Source organism: Nelumbo lutea, chromosome 7 (genome assembly GCF_056320005.1).
Source record: "Nelumbo lutea isolate HS-2025 chromosome 7, American lotus-T2T, whole genome shotgun sequence".
NCBI lineage: Eukaryota > Viridiplantae > Streptophyta > Magnoliopsida > Proteales > Nelumbonaceae > Nelumbo > Nelumbo lutea.
In genome coordinates, this window is record NC_142690.1 from 28,706,557 (window position 1) to 28,730,367 (window position 23,811).

A 23,811-nucleotide genomic window follows, 5' to 3' on the forward strand; every position below is an offset into this window, starting at 1 on the left:
AATTAAAAACTTTATTGATAATAAAAATCTGAAATTAACAAGCTAGAAACTAGTGTCCTAGATTACCCAAAAATAAAGGATAATAAAAGATACAAAATCTAGCTCACTGTGCTACTCTTTTCATGAACAAGAGTTAAGAAGTCCTACTTGATAGTTTGTACAATCTCTTAATTCATTGTGCTAGGAACCCCAATAAAATTCATTTCTATTTTCCTCATCCCTTACAAGTGAATGAGTCAACCAATGATTTTGCCGGAAAAAAGTTTATTCCTTTTTTTGATAGATATATAAAAGTGTTACAAAACATGTGCACACACACGAAAAAGATCCATGCAAAAACCATGGATCCCACAAAGATGAGATTATGAAGGATGCACTATCAAAACACAAATATTAGACATACTTACCGGTTTAGCATTCAAAAAATAAGTGAGTGCAATCCTCTTTACTTGTCCCATATATAAGAGAGAAGCATTTTGGTGACTAGATTGGTACTATCCATTTTAAGTATAATGATGCCTTATATATGTGTAATTCTGCAGTCATATTTATGCTCCCACTAAGAATGTATTCTTTTGTTTTATCTTTAAAGGATGGGTAACTATTATTGGATTTCTTCCTCAATATCAACATTATTATCAAATTATAAGTTGGTAGCAAATCAGGGAGTGTTGATGTCACCATGACATCACAATTATGTTGCATCTTTATGATATTTATTTTTTATTAAGTATTAGAATAAGAAGGCCAAAACTGCAGCTAAAGAAGACATACAACTATTCCTCCAATTATTCATCAATAGATCAAATAGGTTTACTACTATCCTTAATCATTTATGTAAATGGTATTGTTGTTATTGGTGATACCATGGAAGTGATATAAGCCTTTAAGAAATGCTTCCTAGAGGAGTTTGAGAGGTCCTAGGTACTCTAAGGTATTTCTTGAATATAGAAGTTGCAAAGTTTGAAGCTGGTTTTCTTCATAGCTAGTATAGGTATGCCTTGAATTTTGTTACAAAAATGGGAAAACTAGGTTTTAAAGGAAAACTAGCCTCTAAACCTGTTAGAACACTAATAGAATCTAACATAAAGCTACATGACTAGGAAGGTTTTTTACACTCACTACCATGTGGAAGGAGTTGGACTACCATCAAACCATGCTTTAACTAATGATTATAGGAAGTTGTTATCTTAGCAAAAGGGTATATGCAATCTGATCTGATCTCAACCCTACCTATGAACTAATCAATGTTCAAAGTATAAAAAACGCAAGGTGTATTGAAAAGGTAATTTTAAGAGATGTATCGAGATACACTTTGAAAACATATAGGTATAGGCGAAAAATCAAGACACACATGAATACACTAGAAAATAAAAAAAATCATTAAAAATATTAACAACAATAAAAATGAGTTTTATGTGATTATAAGTTATAACTAATTTATTTAAGCATAAAAACCATACTTTAATGAGCTAAATAAAGTATCCAGACATAATTAGTAACCGTTGAAAAATAATAGAAGAACTAAAATGTATGTGTGTGTATATATACTAATATTTATTATGTATATAATCAAATTTTAGCATTTGTTGGGAAACATCCACCAAGGTAAGAAATATTAGTTTAAGCAGAAAAAACATGTTGTTATGATAAGTAATTAAGGTTGGCATAGTGGTTAATTAATTGTTGTCATAAGCAAATGACTAGGGTTTTAAACTTGTTACCACAAGTTATTTGACTTAAATAACATTTAATGACGTATGGAATGCCTTAATTAAAGGTAAATCAAATGAGCATTTAATTAAATAATATTATCATTTAATAATGTTTCAAATTTAAAGGCTTAATTAAAATTTAAATAAATGAGAAATAGAAGAGATTTATTAAATTTAAATTTGAATTTAAAAAAGAGAGGAAAATTAAATTTGGTTGGTACATAATGCATATTGGCCTATTTCAAGATTGTATTAGTCGATACATACCCGAAGCAGTCCAATACAAGGCTGATATGGACTCCTACCGGTCCGATATGAATGAAAAGCTATGAAACTATGTAATTGTATATGTTCTGTGTATTGGAACTCTTCTAAAACAATACGTATTGGTCGATACGGGCCAATACATTGTGAAATTTTAAACCTTGGTTCAAACATTGGGTAGTAAGGAATTACCTAGATTACAAGAAGTGTATGCTCTTATTTAGTTAAAAGAAACAAGCTGACAAGCCATGAATCTTAGTAAGGGGGAGAAACATGTTGTTTTAGCTACCAAAGGTGATGTTAAAAAGGGTGATCAACCCACGAAGTCTAAAGGGGTCAACAAGGATAAACTATAGTGTACTCATTGTAGAAGGAAGAGACACATTAAGGAACATTATCGGGACTTGATTGGGAAGCCTAAAAGCTTCTAACAGAAGAAGCCATGTAACTAGCAAGAAAAGAGTATTTTGGCTAATGTTGTTCGTCATGATGAATAGATTTCTTAGATACCCATTGTATTCATCAAATTTATAGATTAAATGGGGGTTGTATCAGATCTCTCTTTGAACAATTTGGTAAGGCACTTCACCAACTTGAGGGAAACACTTCTAATGCCTCCACTTCATTTGCGGCTATCTCAGGTAACCAAGCTACTATTCTCTGTGCTACCTCTCTTCCTAGGGACCCTTGGATCATTGACCTTGGGCTTCTAATCACATGATTGGTAAGCCAAATTAACTATCAATTGAACTATCTCTCTTCCATTGTTAGTTAAGGAACTATCTCTCTTCCTTCTGGGATGATGTTGACCCACATTCCCCATGTTCCAAAATTAACTATCAACCTCCTCTCAATTAGAATTTTCACTTAATATTTGAATTGTAAGTGACTTTCTCTTATACTTCTTATTCTTTTTAGGATTTGAATTTGGGGAGGTTAATTAGTAAGGGTTGTGTGGTGGATGACCTTTACATCTTGGATGATGTTGTTGGATCAATGGTTTTTCCTTTTGCGGTCTTTATAAGTCTTAGTGATAGTTTTATTAAGAATCAAATTCATTTGTAGCATTTTTGTTTGCCTTATATATCATTTGAAGCCTTAAAGAGTCTTTTTCCTCCTTTGTTTAAGTTTATGTCAGTGCCATCTTTATAGTGTCTAACATATCAGTTAAGTAAACATTGTAGAACCTCTTTTTTAATGAGAAATAAAAGATCAAAATTTCCTTTTTATGTTGTGTATTCTAATGTGTTAGATTCTACTTCTATGTTATCCAATGTTGGCTATTGTTATTTTATAAACTTTGTTGATGACTATAAACAATATAAATAGATCTATTTGATTTTCTCTCATGAAAAGGTGCCACAAGTGGTTCAAAATTTTTAGCATATGGTGTACACCTAGTTCCATGTTGACATTCAAATTTTTTGGTCATATGATGCAAAAAAAAAAAGAACTTTACAAATGGTCTAACTAGATTCTTAATTGACAATTATAGAATTGTTTTGCAAAAATGAAAAACAAACACTTGAATTTGTATGGGGTTTGATGTTATAGATGCATATACAATTTTAGAGTGATGTAATTCTCACAGTTGCATACTTGATAAGTAGCATGCCTAGTAAAAATCTTCAACACAAGGCCCCTCATTATCTTCTTTTCCCTCAATATCCCCTCTTCTCCATTCCTCTTTGGGTCTTTGGATGCATGTCTGTTGTCCATAACCTATCTCCTTAGGTAAACTTGATCCCAAATCCATTACTTATGTTTTCTTAGGGAACTCTACTTCTCAAAGGGGGTATAAGTTTTAGGATCCTATCTCCTCCAAGTATCATGTTTCTTTGGATGTTACATTTATTGAGTCTTAATCATTCTTCCTTGCCCCTCCTTAAGGGAAAATATGTGGTAGTAAGGAGAAGTAGGTTGTTTAAATTCCATTACCATTTTTAGCATCTAAACACATGTAGACCTTTCTTCACAATTAACACCACTAGAAGGTCTGGTATGATCCTATAGGTGTGGAGGAACCTAAAGTGGTACTACATAACCCACTCTGAGGAGGTAAATTTGCCAAGTAATGTTGTTTTTCATAATCCCAATGACCTTCCTAGTAACCTTGATGTTCCTATTGCTCATAGCAAAGGTGTTAGATCTTGTACTACAAAATACCCAATCTCTCATTTTGCTTCTTTTGACCACTTTAAGGAGGTAAATCAGCTAAGTAATGTTATTGTTCATAATCCCAATGACCTCTCTAGTAACTTTGATGTTCCGATTGCTCACGACAAGGGTGTTAGATCTTGTACTACAAAATACCCAATCTCATTTTACTTCTCTTGATTTTGTTGTCTTTGTCTTATTAGGCCTTCATTTCAATTATTCCCAATGTTTTTATTCCTAATAAACCCATGTAGAAGCCCTGACATCTCCTAAGTGGTCTAATGCTATGCAAGAAGATACTAATGTGCTAGGGTATAAATAATATGATGCCCCAATTGAACCTAATTATAGGCTTGGTGATGATGAAGGTGATGTAATAACTAATGTCAAATTGTTTCAAAGATTAGTTGGCCAACTAGTATATTTGTCTATGACTTAGCCTAACATTTCTTGTGTCATTGAGGTCCCTAGTCAACACATGCTTATTCCATGTTCATCTTATATGGATACTATAAATGGGGATCTGAGGTACATAAAGCACCTAGGAAAATGTAACCTCTTTGCTAACAAATGGGCACTTGAAAGTTGAGACTTATACGAATGCTGACTAAGCTAAGTTAATATGTGGTGGTTAGATTTCATGCAGAGGTTGAGTACTATGCTATGGCCTATGCATTAGTAGAGATGTGGGTAAAAAGTGCTTTTCTTGAGTTGGGTCTTTCGGTGATTACTCCAATGACCTTATATTGTAACAACGAAGCTACCATCAACATTTCTCATAACCTTGTTCTTTGTGATAGAACCAAGTTTATCAAAGTTGAAAAGGATTTCATTAGGGAAAGGGTTAAAATGGGTGACATTTGTATCTCTTACATTACATCTTCAAATCAATTGGCTAATGTACTTACGAAAGTTGATAGTGCCCCTCGATATATTGACTTTGTAACAAGTTGGGAATAATTGATATCTATGGCCCAATTTGAGGGGGAGTGTTGTTTATGTATTATGTTTTTAATTTTACTTTATGTTATTAGGGGCAGCATGGTTTTTTTTCTCTCTCTTTATGTTCACTATTTATAATGGTGAAATGGGTAGTTGCCCACTATTCTTTTGGCTCCTCAATAACTTTTTCTCTCTTCTTCACTCCTTATTCTTAAGATAGCTTCCAACTCAGAAAATAATATATATGTTTTAATTAGAGACTTGTAATAAAGCTTTTCTATCCATTAATCAAATGCCCTGAAATTGTAAGAAATCTTATCTACCTATTAATAAAATGCCTCAAAATTGCACTGCTATAGGGATTTGATCTAATTCATTCATTATGTAGGACTAATCATTTGATAGCTATTAATCATATTTAATGTTAACTTAATGGTACTTCAGAAAAAGGTTATTGTTTAAGCGAAAACGGCATATATAAATGGTGACTAGACTATCTTTGTGGTTGATTAGTATTTTACCTCAAAGTAATGTACTTTTTTTTGGGATAGATCTTGTCACTTGGAGAAGTAAAACAAAATCAATGCTTACTATATCTAGTGCAAAGGTAGAATATAGAGCAAATGACATAAAGACCATATCAAAACATGCAAGAAAGGATGGATAATTATGATTCTTCAAGGGTAATTAGTAGCATGAGGATAACAATAATAGAAGCCATCGTCATAAAATATGACATATAAATAAACTATCAAACTTGCCTGTTTTAACTTCATCACCACCCAAGTGGATAAATCTAAACTTGAATACCCTCTTGAAATCTGAAATATAGATCTATTGATTATTTTGATGCAAAGTCATATTGAATAGACTTCTGAATGGAATACTAAAATCACCTGAAAGAATTCCATTTATAACTTGGAAAGTGAACTCATTACTAACATCAAGAGGCTCCGAGCAATTAGGTGATGGCCATAGAGAAGGATAGCCTTTTCCCCTATAAATGAAAACTGTTAGTTTCTAGGACAATTGGTTTTTATTTTCTAGTTAGAATAAAAAAAAATTAATTTAGAGAAAGCAAAGGATATTTCTAGTTCCCCAAAATAGTTAAAGGCCCATAATGCGAATAAAATCATCCTAAATGCCCTAATTTATTGGGCATGCATGATTCCATAAAAATTTTGTAATGATATGAAATGTACAACTCAAAGTGGATCATGTGGTACCCAGGCATATTATAATGCATTAGAAGGGAATCATGCATAGTTGTTAAAAAAGCCCATATTTAATTGGGAACGACCTCTTAAAAATATAGCAACCCATGCATTACACAAAATGCTCGCTAAGCTAATACCCAATAAATTTGTAGAGAACTAACAATCTATCAACTATTTATACCCAATAAATAAGTTCTCAAACTTAATTCATAGAGAATTAATCATCTATCAATTTCTTAAAAATACATTATCCCTTGCGATCTTTCAATAAATGGAAGCCCCTCTACAAAATCCACTATATTTCTTATAAAATGCAAATAAATAATAATTAATATAAATTTTTACACATTCAAGAGCCTATTAAGTAAAAACAACTAACCATCAATTTAATGATTAAAAGATAATAATGTTTAACTTCTATAAGTAGTGTAATAATCATTAATTGTTTTGAGGGTTAGTTTTCCTAGCCCAATTTTATCCTCTTATGTTTCATGTGTTTATGGGCTTAGGCCTTCTAAATTTGTTTTTTTTTTTTTTTTTTTTATGTTATGTTTGCTCTAATGCCCTATTAGGGGTATCCTTGTAATTTTATTCAATTTTCCTTAAATATATCATTGGTTATGTGTTCTTTATTTATCTAAAATACCCAAAATGTTTAAAAGTGGATCCTACATATTATTATTCATGGTGTCGTCTTGGGTTATCCTCCCACATAAAAGGGCTACAACATTTTTAATCTCAAATAGAAAGAAAATTTGTCACAAAATATATTACCTTTTGTAAATTACAATCGTTATTTAAACCTCTTCAAAACTCTCTTTAGTTAATCCTTCTGTACTTGTTCCTCCTTCTCTTCCATCTTCTCCTCCTCTAATTGTTTCTCTTGGCCCTTCTAATTCTAGTGGGGCTCCCGATATTCCTACTACTATACAAGATAATGAATTATAAGAGCTTAATGTCTAAGGGAGAAAGAGACATAGGGAATCTGTAGTTGAAGACTGCATCCATTGGATGTCTTGCCATTTGTTGACCTAAGTACTTCTTGCACTCTTTACACAGATTTAAATGTTTCTATTACATTGCGTAAACCAATTCAACCTTATATATACACTCAATTACTAAAATTATCTCTTATTCTCACTTGTTCCTTACTTATAATTTCTTTGCATTTGCCTTGTCTTTTGTTATTAATCCTTCTAGATACTTAGAGGTTGTGGCTAACCATAAATAGAGAAAGTTATGGATAAGGAAATATAAGCTTTATTGCAGGGAAAGATATGGGAGCTTATGGATATACCAAATAGGAAGAGCACTCTAGGGTGTAAATTAGTGTATACTATGAAAAACAAAATAGATGGATCTGTGGAAAGGTACAAGGTAAGGTTGGTTGCAAAGGGGTTTACTTAGGAGTTTATATATAGATTACAAATAGTCCTTTGCCCTAGTTCTAAAATTAAATACTATAAGAGTGTTGCAATCCTTGGTAGCAAATTGTTCATGGAAATTGCATCAATTAGATGTGAAAAATGTATTCCTTAATGGTGACTTGCAAGGAGAAATCTTTATGGGTCCCATTCCTGGATATGACATGAAAAGTAAGGTATACAAATTGAAGAGAAACTTGTATGGCTTGGAACAATCACATAGGGCTTGATTTGAAAGGTTGTCTAATGTAATGAAAAGTGCAGGCTATACTCAAAGTAATGCCTATCACACTTTGTTCTACATGGGAAAATGGAATAGAAATGGCAAGATCTAAGGGAGAAAGTATGCATTAGATCTATTGCAAAATATAGGATAGTTAGGTAGCCAACTTTCAAACTCTCCTATGGAGATGAATCATTGGCTTCATGAGGGATAAATATGGGGATATCTATCTTAACAAAGAAAGGTATCAAAGACTTATAGGTAAGCTACTCGATTTATTCTTTTAATGTGCCTGACATTGCATATTCAGTTTATGTTGTGAGCCAATTTATGCATGCTCCCAAAGTTTCTCATATGAAAGCAGTTGATGTAAATCTTAGATATATATAGAGTTGTCTAGGAAAAGACTTGTTATTGAAAAAGAATAGTAAAATAGAAAACGAAGCCTATACTCATGCTAATTTGGGTGGCTCCATTGTGATAGAGCATCCACTACTAGGTATTGCACATTTGTAGGAAGTAATTTAGTGATATAGAGATTGCTAGATCTAGTGTTAAGGAAAAATACAGAGTTAGGATCATGGTGTAGCAAAGTTGTTATGCATTTAGATTCTAGTGAAGGAATTGAGTATTGGGACTGTTGAACCTTTCAAACTTTATTGTGACAATTAGGCCGCAACGAATATAGAAAACAATCTTATTTATTTTGACAAGGACTAAGCATATGAGATTGATAATTAAACACTTTGTTTGAGAAAGGATCATATTTGGTGACTTGTATATTCTATATATGCCTTCTAGAAGGTAAATAGCTAAAGTGTTTAGTAAAGAGTTACCAAGAACTAGGTTCCATGAACTGTTAGGCAAGCCAAACGTGACAAATATCTTATATCTATACTCAGCTTGAGGGTAAGTGTTGTAAGGGTTAATTTTCTTGGCCTAGTTTTATCCTCTTATATGCATGTGTGTTTATGGGCCTGGGCCTTCTAGGTTTGTTTTTTCTTGTTATATTTGCTATACTTCCCTATTAAGGGCATCCTTATAATTTTACTCATTTTCCCTTAATCATATATAATATAGTGTGGTTGGGTGGAGGAGACAAGAAGCTGTTGGCACTTTTTTCTTTAAACTTTTCTTCTCCTCACTTATCCTAAGCTCTGAATACTAGGGGTGTCAAAGGACCGGTTTTGGGTTGGATTCCATCCAAATCAAAATCCATTTGGATGGACCAATAAGACATTGAATCTGGACAGACCGGATGGACCAATTTGACATATTGGATTGGACCTGGTCTATCCATAATGAATTTATATTGGATTGAGCCAATATCTGGTTCATTGATAGAAAATAAGAACTTAGGTGTCAATGGACCAGGTTTGAGTTGAAACCAATCTAAGTTAACAGAAATTTGAACAGATTGGACAGTCTCTGGACCGGTCCAAAATGGTCCAAAATATTCATTGGACTGGATTGGACCAGGTCCATTTGTAATGGACTCACATTGGACTGGACCGGATTGGGCCAAATCCAGTCCAATTGACACCCCTACTGAATACAAACAACAATTATTAGAATGAGTAGGGGAGATGAATTAGTTTCCTATTTAACATAAGAAATTGAATTGAGTTGATTTAAAGAAGTGGAATTGTTGACCCAAGTGGGCACAAAATATGGTTCAAGGTGGATAGGACATATATGGCATCTTAGTAAAAAAAAAAAAAAAACAAAAAAGTGGGAAAGTGGGAAAGTTTTGAGAGGACCATAAAGAGTGGAATGCGCTGATGATTATATTTAGTCATTTCCAAATATAATCCAACCTACTTTTACTCAATTGAGTTTAAATATAATCAAAATCTTATAGTATGTGAGTAAATAAGTAAATATTATATTTTAGATTGATGTTAGGATTTGAATGGGTCACACACCCAAATCCATAACTAACAAATTATTTGGATTTGGTTGCTTTATCAAAAGAAATCAACTAAATATGGATATAAGATAGGATCTTGGGTCAACTCATTCCATTTGATTCCCCAGTTACAATGTCTAATATGTGTTAATTAATTAATGGACTAGCTGATCAAGATAAGATTGAGAAGAAATTTATAGAAGTTTTAAAATTTGACAAAGTTTTTTAATTAATGGACACAACGTTTACAAAGTTTGACAAACATTTTAAAATCTTTTAATGGGCACACCACATTTCACCTTCTAAGGTAAATGAGACACTTAGGTTATGTTTGGTTTGAAGAAAAAAGTAGGGAAAGGTAAGGAAACCTTTACAAACCTTGTATTGGTTTCTCTACATTTCCCTTCCTTTCCCTACCTTTTTCTTCCTTTCCCTACGTTTACAAACCTCATTGCATCTATGTCATAGTTTTCTTTTTCTATTTCTTAAGGAACAAAAAATTGGCAAAAGCACAACAGTCAGGAGAGAGTGTATTCAGGAGTTTAAGCTGTTGAGTGGTTTCTTGAGATGGTATAAGAGCCTCTTTGACCAAATGGTCTAGTGTTCGATTCTTGTCACCCCATTATAATTAATTAAATTTCAGCACAAGATATCAGTGAGCCTATGCTTGTCCACACTTCAAGTTCAAGTGGCTTTCACGTGAAAGGATGTATTAGAAAATAAAAATCTATTTAGGAAACTCACCTAACATCTTAAGCTTTTAGGTTGAACCATTCCTTGAGAGCGCTGACCATCATTTTCTAAGTATAATATAGATATATACATACACAAAGGGAAAACACCTTCAGGGGATTAAGGTAAATAGCCATCAGAAATTGCAGAGATACAACCTCAAAGCACTCTAGACTTGAAACAATAGAAATAATGGCATTGATATTAGAATCTCATTGAAAGTACTGAACTTGCAATTCAATACCAGACTATACTTTAAATCAGTGTTTAGCATGATAGCAGAATTAAAACAAAAACTGGGTTCCCCCAAGCTCATAGGACTAGACCAACTTTATATTTTTTGCTTTTCAGTTTCTTCTCAAATTTCTTGTATATAGAACCACACAATCTATATCGATTCTTCAATCCCCAACCCTACAATGATTCTTGGATTATATAGTAAGTAGCTTATTCCTTCTGTTTACTTAGAAAAATGAAACCTATATCTGTTAAACCAGTAAAGATGACTATTAAACATTAAATCAGAAATCATAATTCTAAGAGGGAAATAAGTTAAGATCATAACTACCATGACATAGCATGCCCTGGTACATCAAATTCAGCCAATACATTGATTCCTCTTCTTTGAGCATAACTGCAGAATTAGTGATCATATATGATCTCAGAAACAAATGTTACAAGAGACAAAGAAAAGTAAAATAATATACACAAGGAATCAAACCACTACCGCACAATTTCAGCTGCATCAACCATAGTATATCGTTCAGAAGCTGAATAAGCGCCATTCCACAATTTTGGAAATGATGGTATTTCCAAGGGGAATGATTGTGAATCCACAATGTGCCAATGTAGCACATTCTGTGTAAAATCAAATAAGAAGGCAAAGTTAAATTTAGGGTACCATCATACAAGACTAACTAAAGTTATGAATAAAAATACAAGGAGTATAGAATCCAATTCATGCCCAACACATAAGGGTGTTAATGGACTGGTTTTGGATTGGACCCGTCCAGTTCAAAATCAATTTGGACGGATTGGAAGGACCAATAAGACACATTGGATTGGACCAATCCGGTCTAAAATATTTATTAGATTAGATTGGACCTGGTCTGTCTGTAACAAATTTATATTGGATTGGTGGATTAAGTCAATATCTGGTCCATTAATATAAGATAAGAATATATGTGTCAATGGACCGAGTTTGGATTGGTACCAATGTAAATCAAAATGAATTTGAACAAATTGGATGCGGTCTAAGCATTGAATTGGACCAGTCCAAATTGGTCCAAAACGTTCATTGGATTGGATTGGACCTGCTCCATTTATAATGGACTCACATTGGACTGGATTGGATTGGAAATCCAATCCAATTGACACCCCTAAACCATTTAGGAGTGTCCATAAAAAAAACTAACTGGGCCATGAAATTTATTTTTAGACTATTTGAAGGTATTTTTAATGTGTAGAAAGTTCTTCAGATTATGGTTTTTGGAGTCTTTAGTTCTTGAATTAGGGGAAAGGTCATACAATGATAATAATATGTTGTAGGGGGATATTATTAAATCTTAAACCAAACAGGTTTTTGAATTTCTTTTGGAACCTTTTGGGTTGTCTGGATTAATTAATTAACAGCTTGTAGAAGATTATCTTCCCCCTATATCAATTAATTTCAAGTTCATCAAGATACCCCTTAAATTCAAATTGTCTGTCACTCTGTGCAGTAGGGTGCCAAATTAAACTGGTTTTGAATGGAACAAGCTAAATGCTATACAAGTAAAGAAGCTCTATGCCAATTGCAAGAAAACAATGAAATATCATGGGACAAATTCAGAAATTCTTGAGATATCCTCTAGAGAATGGAGTCTGAACAACATAACTGCACCATCTTAGGTTTGGAATGAAAGAATTATTCAGCTCCACAAGATGGACTATTTTATCAACTGTTTAATAAGATACACAAAAAATGTGTGCAGGATACAACATATCATCTACCAATCAAGGTTCAAAATATCATCGGCCTGTATGGGTATTGTTTTTATGTTTTTTTTTTTGAAACTAATTCAGAGGGGCAGCTTAAGGCCGATCTACCCTCTAAACCACTCGTTGACCCGAAATACCCGTATAAGGGCGTATCGGGAAGGCTCCAATACGATACTTGTTGAAATTTTGATCCTTGGTACCAACTTTGTAAATATAACCAGTTTTGGAAGTTGAACCCAAAAGTTATTGTTCCATATTCTGCATTACATACCAACTTTGAGTAGGCCATAGCATCAATGACACTCTTTATCGTCCGCAAAGGCAGATAGTGTCGAGAGGTATCTGCATTTCAATGAGTTGTAAGTAATGGAAAAGAAAGAATTAAAAAAAAGAAAAGAAAAGAAAATCGATTAACATCAAATGATGGTTGGAAGTATCGCTACATGAATTATCCTACATTTCAAAGGAATTTTCTACAAGGAAAAAGATTAGGAAAAAAAGACCCCATGCACTTGAAATTCATTTCTCAAAGACTTTATTTTGTGGATCATTTCCCACCCACCCCTAAAAGAAAGAGTTAAGGAAGAAAATTGGAAAGATAATAGAAATAGAAAAATGTTAGCAGATCAAACTCACATAAACCAAATTAAACTTAAAACCCTTAAAAAATACACTTATTTTATGCACCAAAATGTAAGGGAAAAACTAGTGGTATCAAAGAATAGAGTTTACATGAAATCACAAAACACTAAAATAATCAAGTAAACCAATGGCCAGTGATGCAGTCCATGAGGCAGGGGGAGAAGAGAAGATGAAGGTTCAAAATTTTGATACATATACGGCTCGATATATATCGTATTGGGGGCTTTCCGATAAGGGGGTAGACAGGCCTTAAATCATACCTTCTGAATCAGGTTTAAAAAAACATTAAAAAAAATAAGGGAGTGAGACCCTATACAATCCAATACACCCCTACCAGTGTACGTATCAATCTGTATCGATATTTTGAACATTGGTCTTAACCCATGAGGCCCAGGGGAACAGGTCCTAGCCCAATACAACACAGAGATGAGGCACAAATAGGCAATGGCACATCCCATGAAGCTGCAAAGTCATGAGGCCGCAAAGTCACAAAACCTGTATGGCTGCCAAATTGCAAGGCCACGAGACTATCGTCTCACAAGGCCGTGGGCCAAGCTATGGAAATAAGCTGCTTGTGGGTAAGGGTGTCAATGGACCAGTTTTGGATTGGACCCCGTTCAGTCCAAAATCAATTTGGACGAATTGGATGGACCAACAAGACATATTGGATTGGAGTTGGACTAATCTGGTCCAAAATATTTATTAAATTGGATTAGATCTGGTTCATTTGTAATAAATTTATATTGAATTGGGTTGGATTAAGCCAATATCTAGTCCATTGGTATAAGATAAGAATATAGGTGTCAATGGACCAGGTTTGGTTTGAAACCAATCTAAATCAAAACGAATCTGAACAAATTAAATGGTCCAGACATTGAATTGGACCGGTCCAGAATGGTCCAAAAAATTCATTAAACTGGATTGGACCTGATCCATTTATAATGAACTCACATTGGACTGGATCGGATTGGAGCAAATCCAGTCCAATTCACACCCCTACTTGTAGGACTGCAATGAACAAGTTTTGTTTGAATAGAATTCTTCTTTGTTGGCATCCTGCACCTAGTTCCCTAGGAGTGCTCATTTGTCCCTAGCTCCCCATGTTTCCTTCTTCCTCAAAACGTTTTTCATCACCATTCTTCTTGAATGTGCAATATACTTGGTACAAATCAAGGCCACTTCAGAAAGCCTTTGGGAGCAACGGTTCACCGATGCAGCAAACGTCAAATTTGACATTTCATTCATCAAGAAGATTGCGATTTACGAGGCATGAGTGTTTTTACCCTTTTTTTTTTCAAAAAATGTCTGAACCAAACGACTTAATAGACAACAAAAAGTGGAAACGCCACCAACGTGGCGCCATTTTTTGGATAAACGACGTCAATACCAAACATCCCCAAAATTGTTCCTAAGGTTGAATGGTGTAAACAAATTCTTCCACAATGTCAGATACCAATTCGACCGGTCTTTAACTTCCATCTCATTTTCATTCCTGGTAACAACACATCAGTTAAATGATGGAAGCTCTGCCATACATAACTTTTTTCTGGATTAACATGGCTAGTCCCATCTCTCAGAAAAAGATTTCCAGTATCTATTGATACTTGACTACTCTTGAAGAATTCAAAAACCAGATAACGTTCCCTGTTGGGTCGAGAAGAAACAGATTTCCATTATTGCTCATCCTTAAAAAGTACTCCAAATGAATCTATCCATGAGAGGATTGTCTCTGTATGCAACCCAAATAACTGTTTGAATTGGGATATTCTTGTACCATATTATATTCCCACATCTGTTCTTAGACTGAAGAAGCCTAATTCAAAGATTTCCCCAAAGGAAACTAATGTGTTGTGTGGCTAAAACCACTGATGGATTGAAACGGGTAAGAGAGTATCATAAGCTGCAATGGAGTCATATACCAGATCAGAGAATGATGTAGTAGTAAAATATTGGGAAACAAAGGCCTTTCATTGGTCTTCCTCGACTATTCTGAGAACCGACAGATGAAACGATCATCTCAAAATAGATGAGCAGCACGGTTGAAGCTAGAAGAGGTCATGTCACTCATGTGTGAACAGGCTTTATGTCATACCTCAAAGGATGATGTTAGATAAAAAGCTTCAAACGTTTAACAATGGCAACTCACAGAGAATAGAACACCATCAAGAGCTGTGAGAGAGAGATAGGAGCAAGGTTTAAAGTAATCGACATGTATCGGCCCGTATTGGCTGATACATATCGTGTCGATGACTTCCTGATACGCCCCTACAAGGGTTGTATCGGGTCAGACCAGGGTTCAGAGGGTATCCAGGACTTAAACCGACCCCTCTGAACTGATTTTGAAAAAAAAAAAAAGAAATAAAACATATAAAAAAGCACCGATACATTGTGATGACAGTGTATCGGTGGTTGTGTCAAGGCATTTGATTGTTCATGACAGTAAAGAGCAGCTTGGTAATTTTGTTATCCATTGCGATGTTGGTTTATGGCACTTTTCAAAGTTTACATACTAAAGTTAGACCACCCCTAAAGTATAGGGTACTAATCTGCAATTTATCTCTCAAGACTTGATTTGTTTTACTTTTAGTCTACATTTGGTTAAAGGCAATTGTACATGGTTTCACTACCTTTTCCTTATTTTTTCTTTCAAATCAAACACAGCTTTAGGGACATTAAAGCAACTCTTTAATGAAAAGTATTTGGAATGTTGATTCTATTTATAGAATTAGAACAGATAGAAGGAAAAAGAAGAGAGAGAATACTTAAAATCATTTCAATGGAGCCTATAATGACTCTAGGGGTCATGAGAATCACAGCAGGCCATGAGTAGTCCAATGGCCTTGCCCAGCCCTCCCTGTTATTTATGGGCTTGGAGTATGTTTTGAGGCCTATGGGCTTGGGCTGTATCAGGCCCATTTCTTTTTCAGATGGGGCTTGGACTTCTTAAATAATCTTGGCCTGAGCCCGAGCCCGAGTCCTGTCCAATAATATTATATACAATAAAATATATATTAGTAATATTATATTATTCATATATTAGTAACATTTACTTTTACTTCCAATTCAAATCGAGCTTTGGGTTTGGGATTGGGCTTGGACTTGGGCCTGAAAAATTTGTAAACCACGGACCGACCCCGGCCTGTGGATAGGTTTATACAACATACATTAAAATTTACCACCTAAGACAAATATATAGATGTTAGAGTTAGAGTTGCCTACTAGAAGTCTATAACAAGAAAAAACAAAATTTTCATATCGTAAGAAAATACTTGCTAAACTAGTTAACAAATGAAAATGAAATTTTAAACACAAATATAATATGAAAAGACAATAAAAAAGGTTAGGTCCAAGCTCATATAAAAAACTATAAATTGGTAAAAATGTACCTACTATTGGGATGCTTCAGGGGAAAATATAAGGAATCAATTTAAATATGAATATGCACTGGTTTGAAGGGAAAAAGTAGGGAAAGGTAAAAAAACCTTTACAAATCTTATATAAGTTTTCCTACCTATTCCTTCATTTCTCTAGATTTTCCTTCAAACCAAACATAACCAAAGGGAATCTCACCAATTAGGAGCCCTCGGTAAGAGAACCTTGGCTGATCTTCAATGGTACATGGAGTCGGACGGACTTCAATTATTCTGGTTTCAAGATTTAAATGGCACAATTGGCTAAAAGTCTGCAAGAGTTGATCCAAAAAGTAAAAGCAGAAAATATATAAGATTGGACGCATCTTGGATATGAGTACTAAATGAATAATCGTAGAAACAAGAGGGGTAGGAACCAACCTGCAGTCCATGCAAAGCACCATAAACTGTCTGTGCCTATATTTCCATTCAGAAAAAAAAAAAAATGAATTCTCCAGGAAATAGGGGAAAAGGAAAATGAAATGCTATAAACTATAAAAGAATAGTCAGGCCAACGAAAAGAAAGAAAAACATACTGATTTAAGCATGGTTTTTAAAACCGGACCGGACGGGACAGTCGGACTGGAAAAACTAGGAATTGGTTAGGTAATTGGTTTCGTTTTACCCCAGAACCATTATTTCCCCAAAACATTGATTTGGTCAGTAAATTGCTGACCCGGGCCATCAAATTGTTCAACGGTTTGGCTGGTTTTTATTTTTTGTCAGAACGGGCCTTCTGTTTGGTTCGAATGTTCGGACCATTTGATCTGGGAACCGAACCCCTGATTGGCTCGTTGTCTGATTCAGTTTTAAAAACCTTGGATTCAAGGGTATTTATTATATGGTCCAGACCGAACCAAATTAAAATTGATAGTTTGATTTGGAAACGGTTTGGACTTAAAAACGGTCTAATTTGGTTTGGAAAGATTTTAAAATTTGGTTTATGATTTCTGTCCGATTGCAAATTTCGTAAATCAGACTAAACCATAAACCAATTTCTATCTATCTATATATATAATAACTGTCTAACTCTCTAGCATATTATGTATAATATTAATTATATTATATATAATGTATCAAGGTTTTAAATATCGATTTGTCCAATACGCCGGTAGGGGCATATTAGTACTTTTTTAATGTTTTTTATTTTTTTTAAATCTGATTTAGGGGGCCAGTTTAAGGTTCTTCCACCCCCTGAACCGGTCAAAACCCCGATACACCCTCTGTAGAGGCATATCCGGATGCTCCCAATACAATACATATCAATCAATACAGGTCAATGCATAACAATTTTTAAAACCTTGTAATGTATATTATTATGGCGGTGGCTACAGAGAATCTCCAAGAAAAGGAGAAAGGACGAAGAGGATGAGGAGGAGGAGAGGACCTAATGGGTTCCCATATGGGTATGGGGATGTTTTGGGCCTCCATTTTCCGGAATTTTCTTATATTTAATCTTTGCCCATTTTACCCTTTTGACAATTATTTTAGAGAGTTCTAACACCTAAATTAATGCAATTAACTTTGCTTAAGTGGGTAATTGGCCTGGACCGATCCAATCTGACTCGGGTTTAGTGGTTTGGTCTAATATTTTTCCAAACCAGAACGAACCAAACCATGAACAACAACCCTATACCAACCGATTGTTTAAAATCCAATCCACTTTGAAGATTTTGTTTTCTTTAGTTGGCATGACTTTTACACATGTAGTTTCGTAGGTGACACCGTGACACTAGTATTCAACGGATTCTTCCAACATCAATGTAGCTAAAAGAGATTTCAGAACTTTATACAAATTAAACTTAGCAAAAGAAGGAAAGAAAAGATTGATAGTCAAAACTAGAGATCTTAACATGGTAAACCTATAGATGCATAAGACAATGATTGAGCTAGGCTTTGGCTACCCAAGCGGCCAAGCCCAACCTAAGTTTAGGGCAAGCATAAGTTTTTTAGTCCAAACCCAGCCCACAACCTAAAACTCAGGCCCAACTAGAGAAAAATCTCGGATTAGGTTGGGTTAGGCTTAAGTTGAGCTTAAGTTGAGCTTAAGTTGAGCCTTCTCAAGTTGCATCTCTACTAACATGTGACCCTATTAATTGGGTCAAATGGTTCAATTAACTAGGGTAATGTTTGGTATCGTTGCCAATTTCTACCACGTCAGAGCCACATACTAAAAAATTTGTCCAATTCAACAACATGTTGAAAGCATTGATATAAACTATGAGTAAGAAGATTTGCAATTATTTCTATTTGGTTGAAAAAGGCAACAACAACAAGAATAATTCCCCCATATATTGTGCTTTGATTACTTATCTTTATTACATGAATTTAATAATTCCCCCAAACCTAGAAACCCCCCAACCCAGGTTCAAGCAGGATTCAATCCCGAGTCTCCGCTACAACCAGCAAGAGACCTTACCAACCAACCTGTTGACACCTTGCTACTTATGGTTGTAGCATAGACTCCATTCAATTCAACAAGCTTCTATTGAAACTGTGGGGAGCATGAGATCTAACTAGCTACATACACACTTATATATAATGAATGTTCATTTCAATCTATTCTCATACATAAGCTTTAAATCTATACTCACCTCAAGTTGTGCATAATTTGGATTTCCATTTCCTGGAACTAATAACTTGTAGGACTCATCAACACCATATTGTAACTGCAAGAGCAAAAGGACAACTTCATTTGAAAACTCCACCAAGGAAAGCACATAGTCCACCAAACCATTAATTTCATTTTGAAACCGAAGATTCATCATATGAATTTCATAAAATAGCTATATAATAAAAAAAAAATCAAGTTGGGCCCACTTATAGTAAAGCAAGATGTCCTCTTTATTTTATCTAGAGAAGCAAGATTAATTTTTCTCTAACCCAAAAATGAAATTATCATAAGTATTTATGATCCTTTCCCCCATAATGGAAACGATCCTTGCTGAGTTTTATTTTTCTTTTATTGTTTTTTTTAAAGGTATATATTCAAGGAAAAAGAGAAATATGAAATACCCATTGCTAATGCTTACTATAAGGGTTGGGCAAGTGTTTCTTGAAAAACACTTGTCTTGTCTAGATAAGAGCATTTACCAGTGTTTTTTTATTCTCTAGGTAAAGATGTATAATGATTGATTTATCTAAAAAAGTGACATTGAAGACGCAATATTGCCCATCACATATTAGCAATCTTTGGCACACATGGGTAAATAATTTATTTGAGATCACATCTATGCCCCGCACAGCACGCCCCACGAGAACCCCACGATGCATCCAAACCGTGCATTGGGAACATCTCCCAATGACAATTATGAGAGATGTTCCCAATGCACGCTCAAATGTGTCACAGGGCGCAGATGTGAATTCAATTTATTCAAGTTTGAGAGTATTATTTCCCTAGGTAAATGAGTCGCTCGGGAATCTGTCTTTTTTCGTGAGACTCACTAATGTCGGAAAAGGAACGCGAATTTATTTCTTTCATGAGAGACCTACCAACCTATCTGCTTGCCTCTACTTCCTGGAAAATGAATGAGGTGTAGGTCACAACATTTTTTCCTCTACCCCTTCTACCTAGGGGTGTCAACGGTACTCAAAAATCCGATTTTGAATTCGAGATTTGACATAATTGAATCGAATTTGGATAATTTGAATATCTAATCGGTCAAATTCAGATATCTTGTTCATATCGAATAACTAATCGAATTCGTATTCAGGTATGACATGATTCGATTCGTTAAATATTCGAACTTGACTGATTATTTAATTCTTATATATAATATATAAAATATTTAAATATTTTATATAATTTATATACATAATAATTAAATTATATAAATAATTTAAATACTTAGATACTTAATTTATATAAATAAAATATTTATTTTATATTTATTAATTATCTAAAATAATTAATTGGTTGAATCCGAATCAAATCGAATTGGAATTTGAATATTAACTTTCAATATCCATTGGACATCAAATCGATTTCAGATATCGAATTTTCTAATCGGACTTGAATTCGAATATTGCCTTATTCGATTCGAATTTGATCCATTTACACCCCTACTTCCACCCTTCTGTCAAGTAATACTGCAAGTGCTTCTACTTCAAGCTTTCACTACCACATCATCATAGGAATCCACCAATTTTCTTGCTTCCATACATCCTCGGAGACAATCTACACTCTCAAAAGACCAATCTGAGTCATCACTTCTCTTAGCAAGTTCATCCTTCACCTCTCCTAGTATAACCGATTCTTCTTCATCTTAACCCGTGCTTCTTTAACTCCCTAGGATCTCAACTACTCCAACCACACATTGCTCTATTAGATTAATTGAGATCATTTTATTTCCTACTCTCATGACCTCCTTAACTCAAAAATCTCTGCTTTCATTAGAGGGTTCTCACTTGCACTTGGGCTTTCCTTGCGAAAGCCTCAGCCTTCCCCTCCCACTCCCACTGCCCCACTTATAAGGCAATTTGTTCACTCTGTAAGTAAGAAGAATGATTGTTAACAGACCCACCAAATATTACCTTCCCAATTTTGAACATCAACTCCCTTAGGCTGTGTTTGGTTTGAAGGAAAAAGTAGGGAAAAGAAAGGAAAGGGAAGAAAATCTTTACAAATCTTGTATAGATTTTCCTACCTTTTCCTTCAAATCAAACATGACCTTAGAGGATCACCTACACATTATCCTAGCCCTAGATTGTTTAGATACGCCATAGATGGGCATTATTTTTTTAAGTGTAAATTTTAACCTATTTTTGTTTCAAATTTTAGCTTATTTTGTTTGATTGCAGTACAAATAGAATAAATTAAGACATGAAGCAGAATAAACTAAATCCAAAACAAAGTTAAATGAGAATCTACATTTTTTTTCATTTGCACTCCCATGCACTTGTGCAAAAGCAAATAAAATTGCACTGCAACCAAACACTGCCTTAGGCTCAATTTGAAAAGAGTATAAATATAAATATATACAAAATAATACAAAATACAAGGTTTTAAAATATATATTTGTATTCGTACTCTTTCTAAATTGAGCTTGTGCCCAAATCATAAGATACTCTTGGATATAATTGATTGGGACGTCAACTTGATTAGCTTGGCTCACAGGCTTGATATAGTTGATCTCCCTACATGTAACAATGCCTACATCTTGGCCTTGACCCCAGAGGTCTGATCCACAGCTAGATTCATTTTCATTTAGGGGTGCAAATGGATCGGATTGGATTTAGATTAGGGTATAGCCGAATCTGATCCAACACTGTTTATGGTGAATCTGATCTGATTGGATTTGATAAGCAAAGATTTGAATTCGAAATCAATCGAGAAGTCGGATCTTTGGATTTGATTCAATCCGATTTATTTTCTTTAAAAATTAATAAATTATTAAAAAGATAAAATATACCGATTTAAGTAAAGAAAACAAAAAATATAAGTATTTTTTAATTATTTTCATATATATATATATGTTATTTATTGAAAAATAAACAATATAACAAAGTTATATAAAATACAATCTAATAATATATTTATAAATAAATAGGAGAGGGAGTGATCCAAATCTGATCCAATTTCTGATCAAATCCTATTATCCAATTCAAAGATCCGAAAAGGGGTGATCTAAATTCGATCAAATAGGACCGAATCCAATTCGACCAAATAGGACCGAATCTCAGCCGATCATGATCCGGTGCATTTGCACCCCTACATTCATTGTTTTCAACTTTATAGGGTGACTCAATTTGAGGCAACGGTAATTCAAAATATGAATTTAATTTTGAAGGGAAGGATAGTGTTGTGAAAAGAGAACAGCATGTGTGGATTATTAGCTGTCTTTATTTATTTATTTATTTGTATTTGTATTGGGCCTTAGTTATTAGGCCCACTAGTACTGATGAGGTATTGACGGATCAGCTCATTAATCAGGGGCATTAGTGTTGTATTACGAGGACCACCTTTTATTATGGGGCCACTGACAATTATCCCCTTAATTTTCATTTGTGACACCCTGAATTTTCAATTTCTGACAAATATCCCTCTCTATTAGAGTTATGCCAGTGAACTTCAAAAAATATTATTAGTTAGTTATATATATATATATTTTTAAATCTTCAAATTACTCTATTTTATTTATTTGAACAATTTATGACTTTATTAGTTTTCTAAATATAATATTGAAGTCCTCTCGATTGTTCTAGTAGATCTTTACAGATGTCTGACTGGATTCGATATTCAAATGAAATGGTAGAGGTTTTTTCTGATAGATATAAATTTAAGGTTTCATTTTGTTTTTCTTAATTTATTAGAGAAATGAGTGATTAATTTTTTATATTTTAAGATGAAGAGAGACATTCATGTTATTGAAATCAAACAAGAACTTAATTTTTTTTTTTATGTCAGTGAAATTATTCTTGTATTTTAGCTAGTTTCGTTTGGAAAGAATGGAGGTATTCTTGGGTTAAGTAGGGCTTAAGAGAACAGGGAAATGAAAAGAAAATAATTTAATGCATTTCTGTCACTTAACAGCCAAGGGGGTATTTGTCACAAAGTAAAAGTGCAGGGGGTCTTTATTGCAAATAAAAATTTAAGGGGTAATTGTCACTGGCCCCATAGTAGAGGGGGTCTTTGTTGCAAATGAAAGTACAGGGAATTGTCACAAACACCATAGTACAAGGGATCTTTGTAATTTACCCTAATTTTTTTACTTAGTTTGCCTTTAATTTTCCTACCTTTTTCTTTCAAACCAAACACAACCTTAAGGAATTAATTAGGGCTGGTCAGATCATTATTATATTCCATTTTGATGCCCATTCTATCAAGTTCTCTCTTCTTCTTCTTCCTCTCTAACTCTTGCAGGTTGGAAACATGGTATTTGAGCATTAAACTATGTTTGGTTCTTGGACTGATCTGCTTTTCCCCTCTTTTCTTGTTTAGATCATCCACTCTTGAAGATCAACTCTAGGTTTTCTCTTTGGTAGTAGGGACCAAGTGAAGCTTTAGTTTATCTTTTATGCCACACTAGATTGGTATGAAGGGCATACTCATCCAACTATGAGAGAGAGGAGACTACCTTAGGATGTCGGTTTCAGATTGTGGGTGGAGGGCCAAGCATTGCTATAGGGTTCTTGGTGCAACCAGTGGCGTTTTCCAGTTCAACTGTGTGTGACAGCCCTCTACAAAGTTAGTCATT

The 23,811-nt window shown here is 34.1% G+C and overlaps 1 protein-coding gene across 1 annotated transcript in view; it reads right to left on the reverse strand.

Annotated features, from left to right (window-relative positions):
- LOC148845892 (beta-hexosaminidase 3-like) overlaps positions 1-23,811 on the reverse strand; it is a 59,161-nt gene that overhangs the window by 29,547 nt on the left and 5,803 nt on the right. The window contains exons 3-10 of the mRNA XM_088955144.1: positions 19,210-19,284; positions 16,997-17,032; positions 16,776-16,887; positions 12,835-12,905; positions 11,311-11,441; positions 11,152-11,217; positions 5,975-6,075; positions 5,840-5,899 (exon numbers count right to left, since the gene is read on the reverse strand). Coding sequence (XP_088811270.1) covers positions 5,840-5,899; positions 5,975-6,075; positions 11,152-11,217; positions 11,311-11,441; positions 12,835-12,905; positions 16,776-16,887; positions 16,997-17,032; positions 19,210-19,284 — 652 coding nt within the window. The remainder of the gene's footprint in view (positions 1-5,839; positions 5,900-5,974; positions 6,076-11,151; positions 11,218-11,310; positions 11,442-12,834; positions 12,906-16,775; positions 16,888-16,996; positions 17,033-19,209; positions 19,285-23,811) is intronic.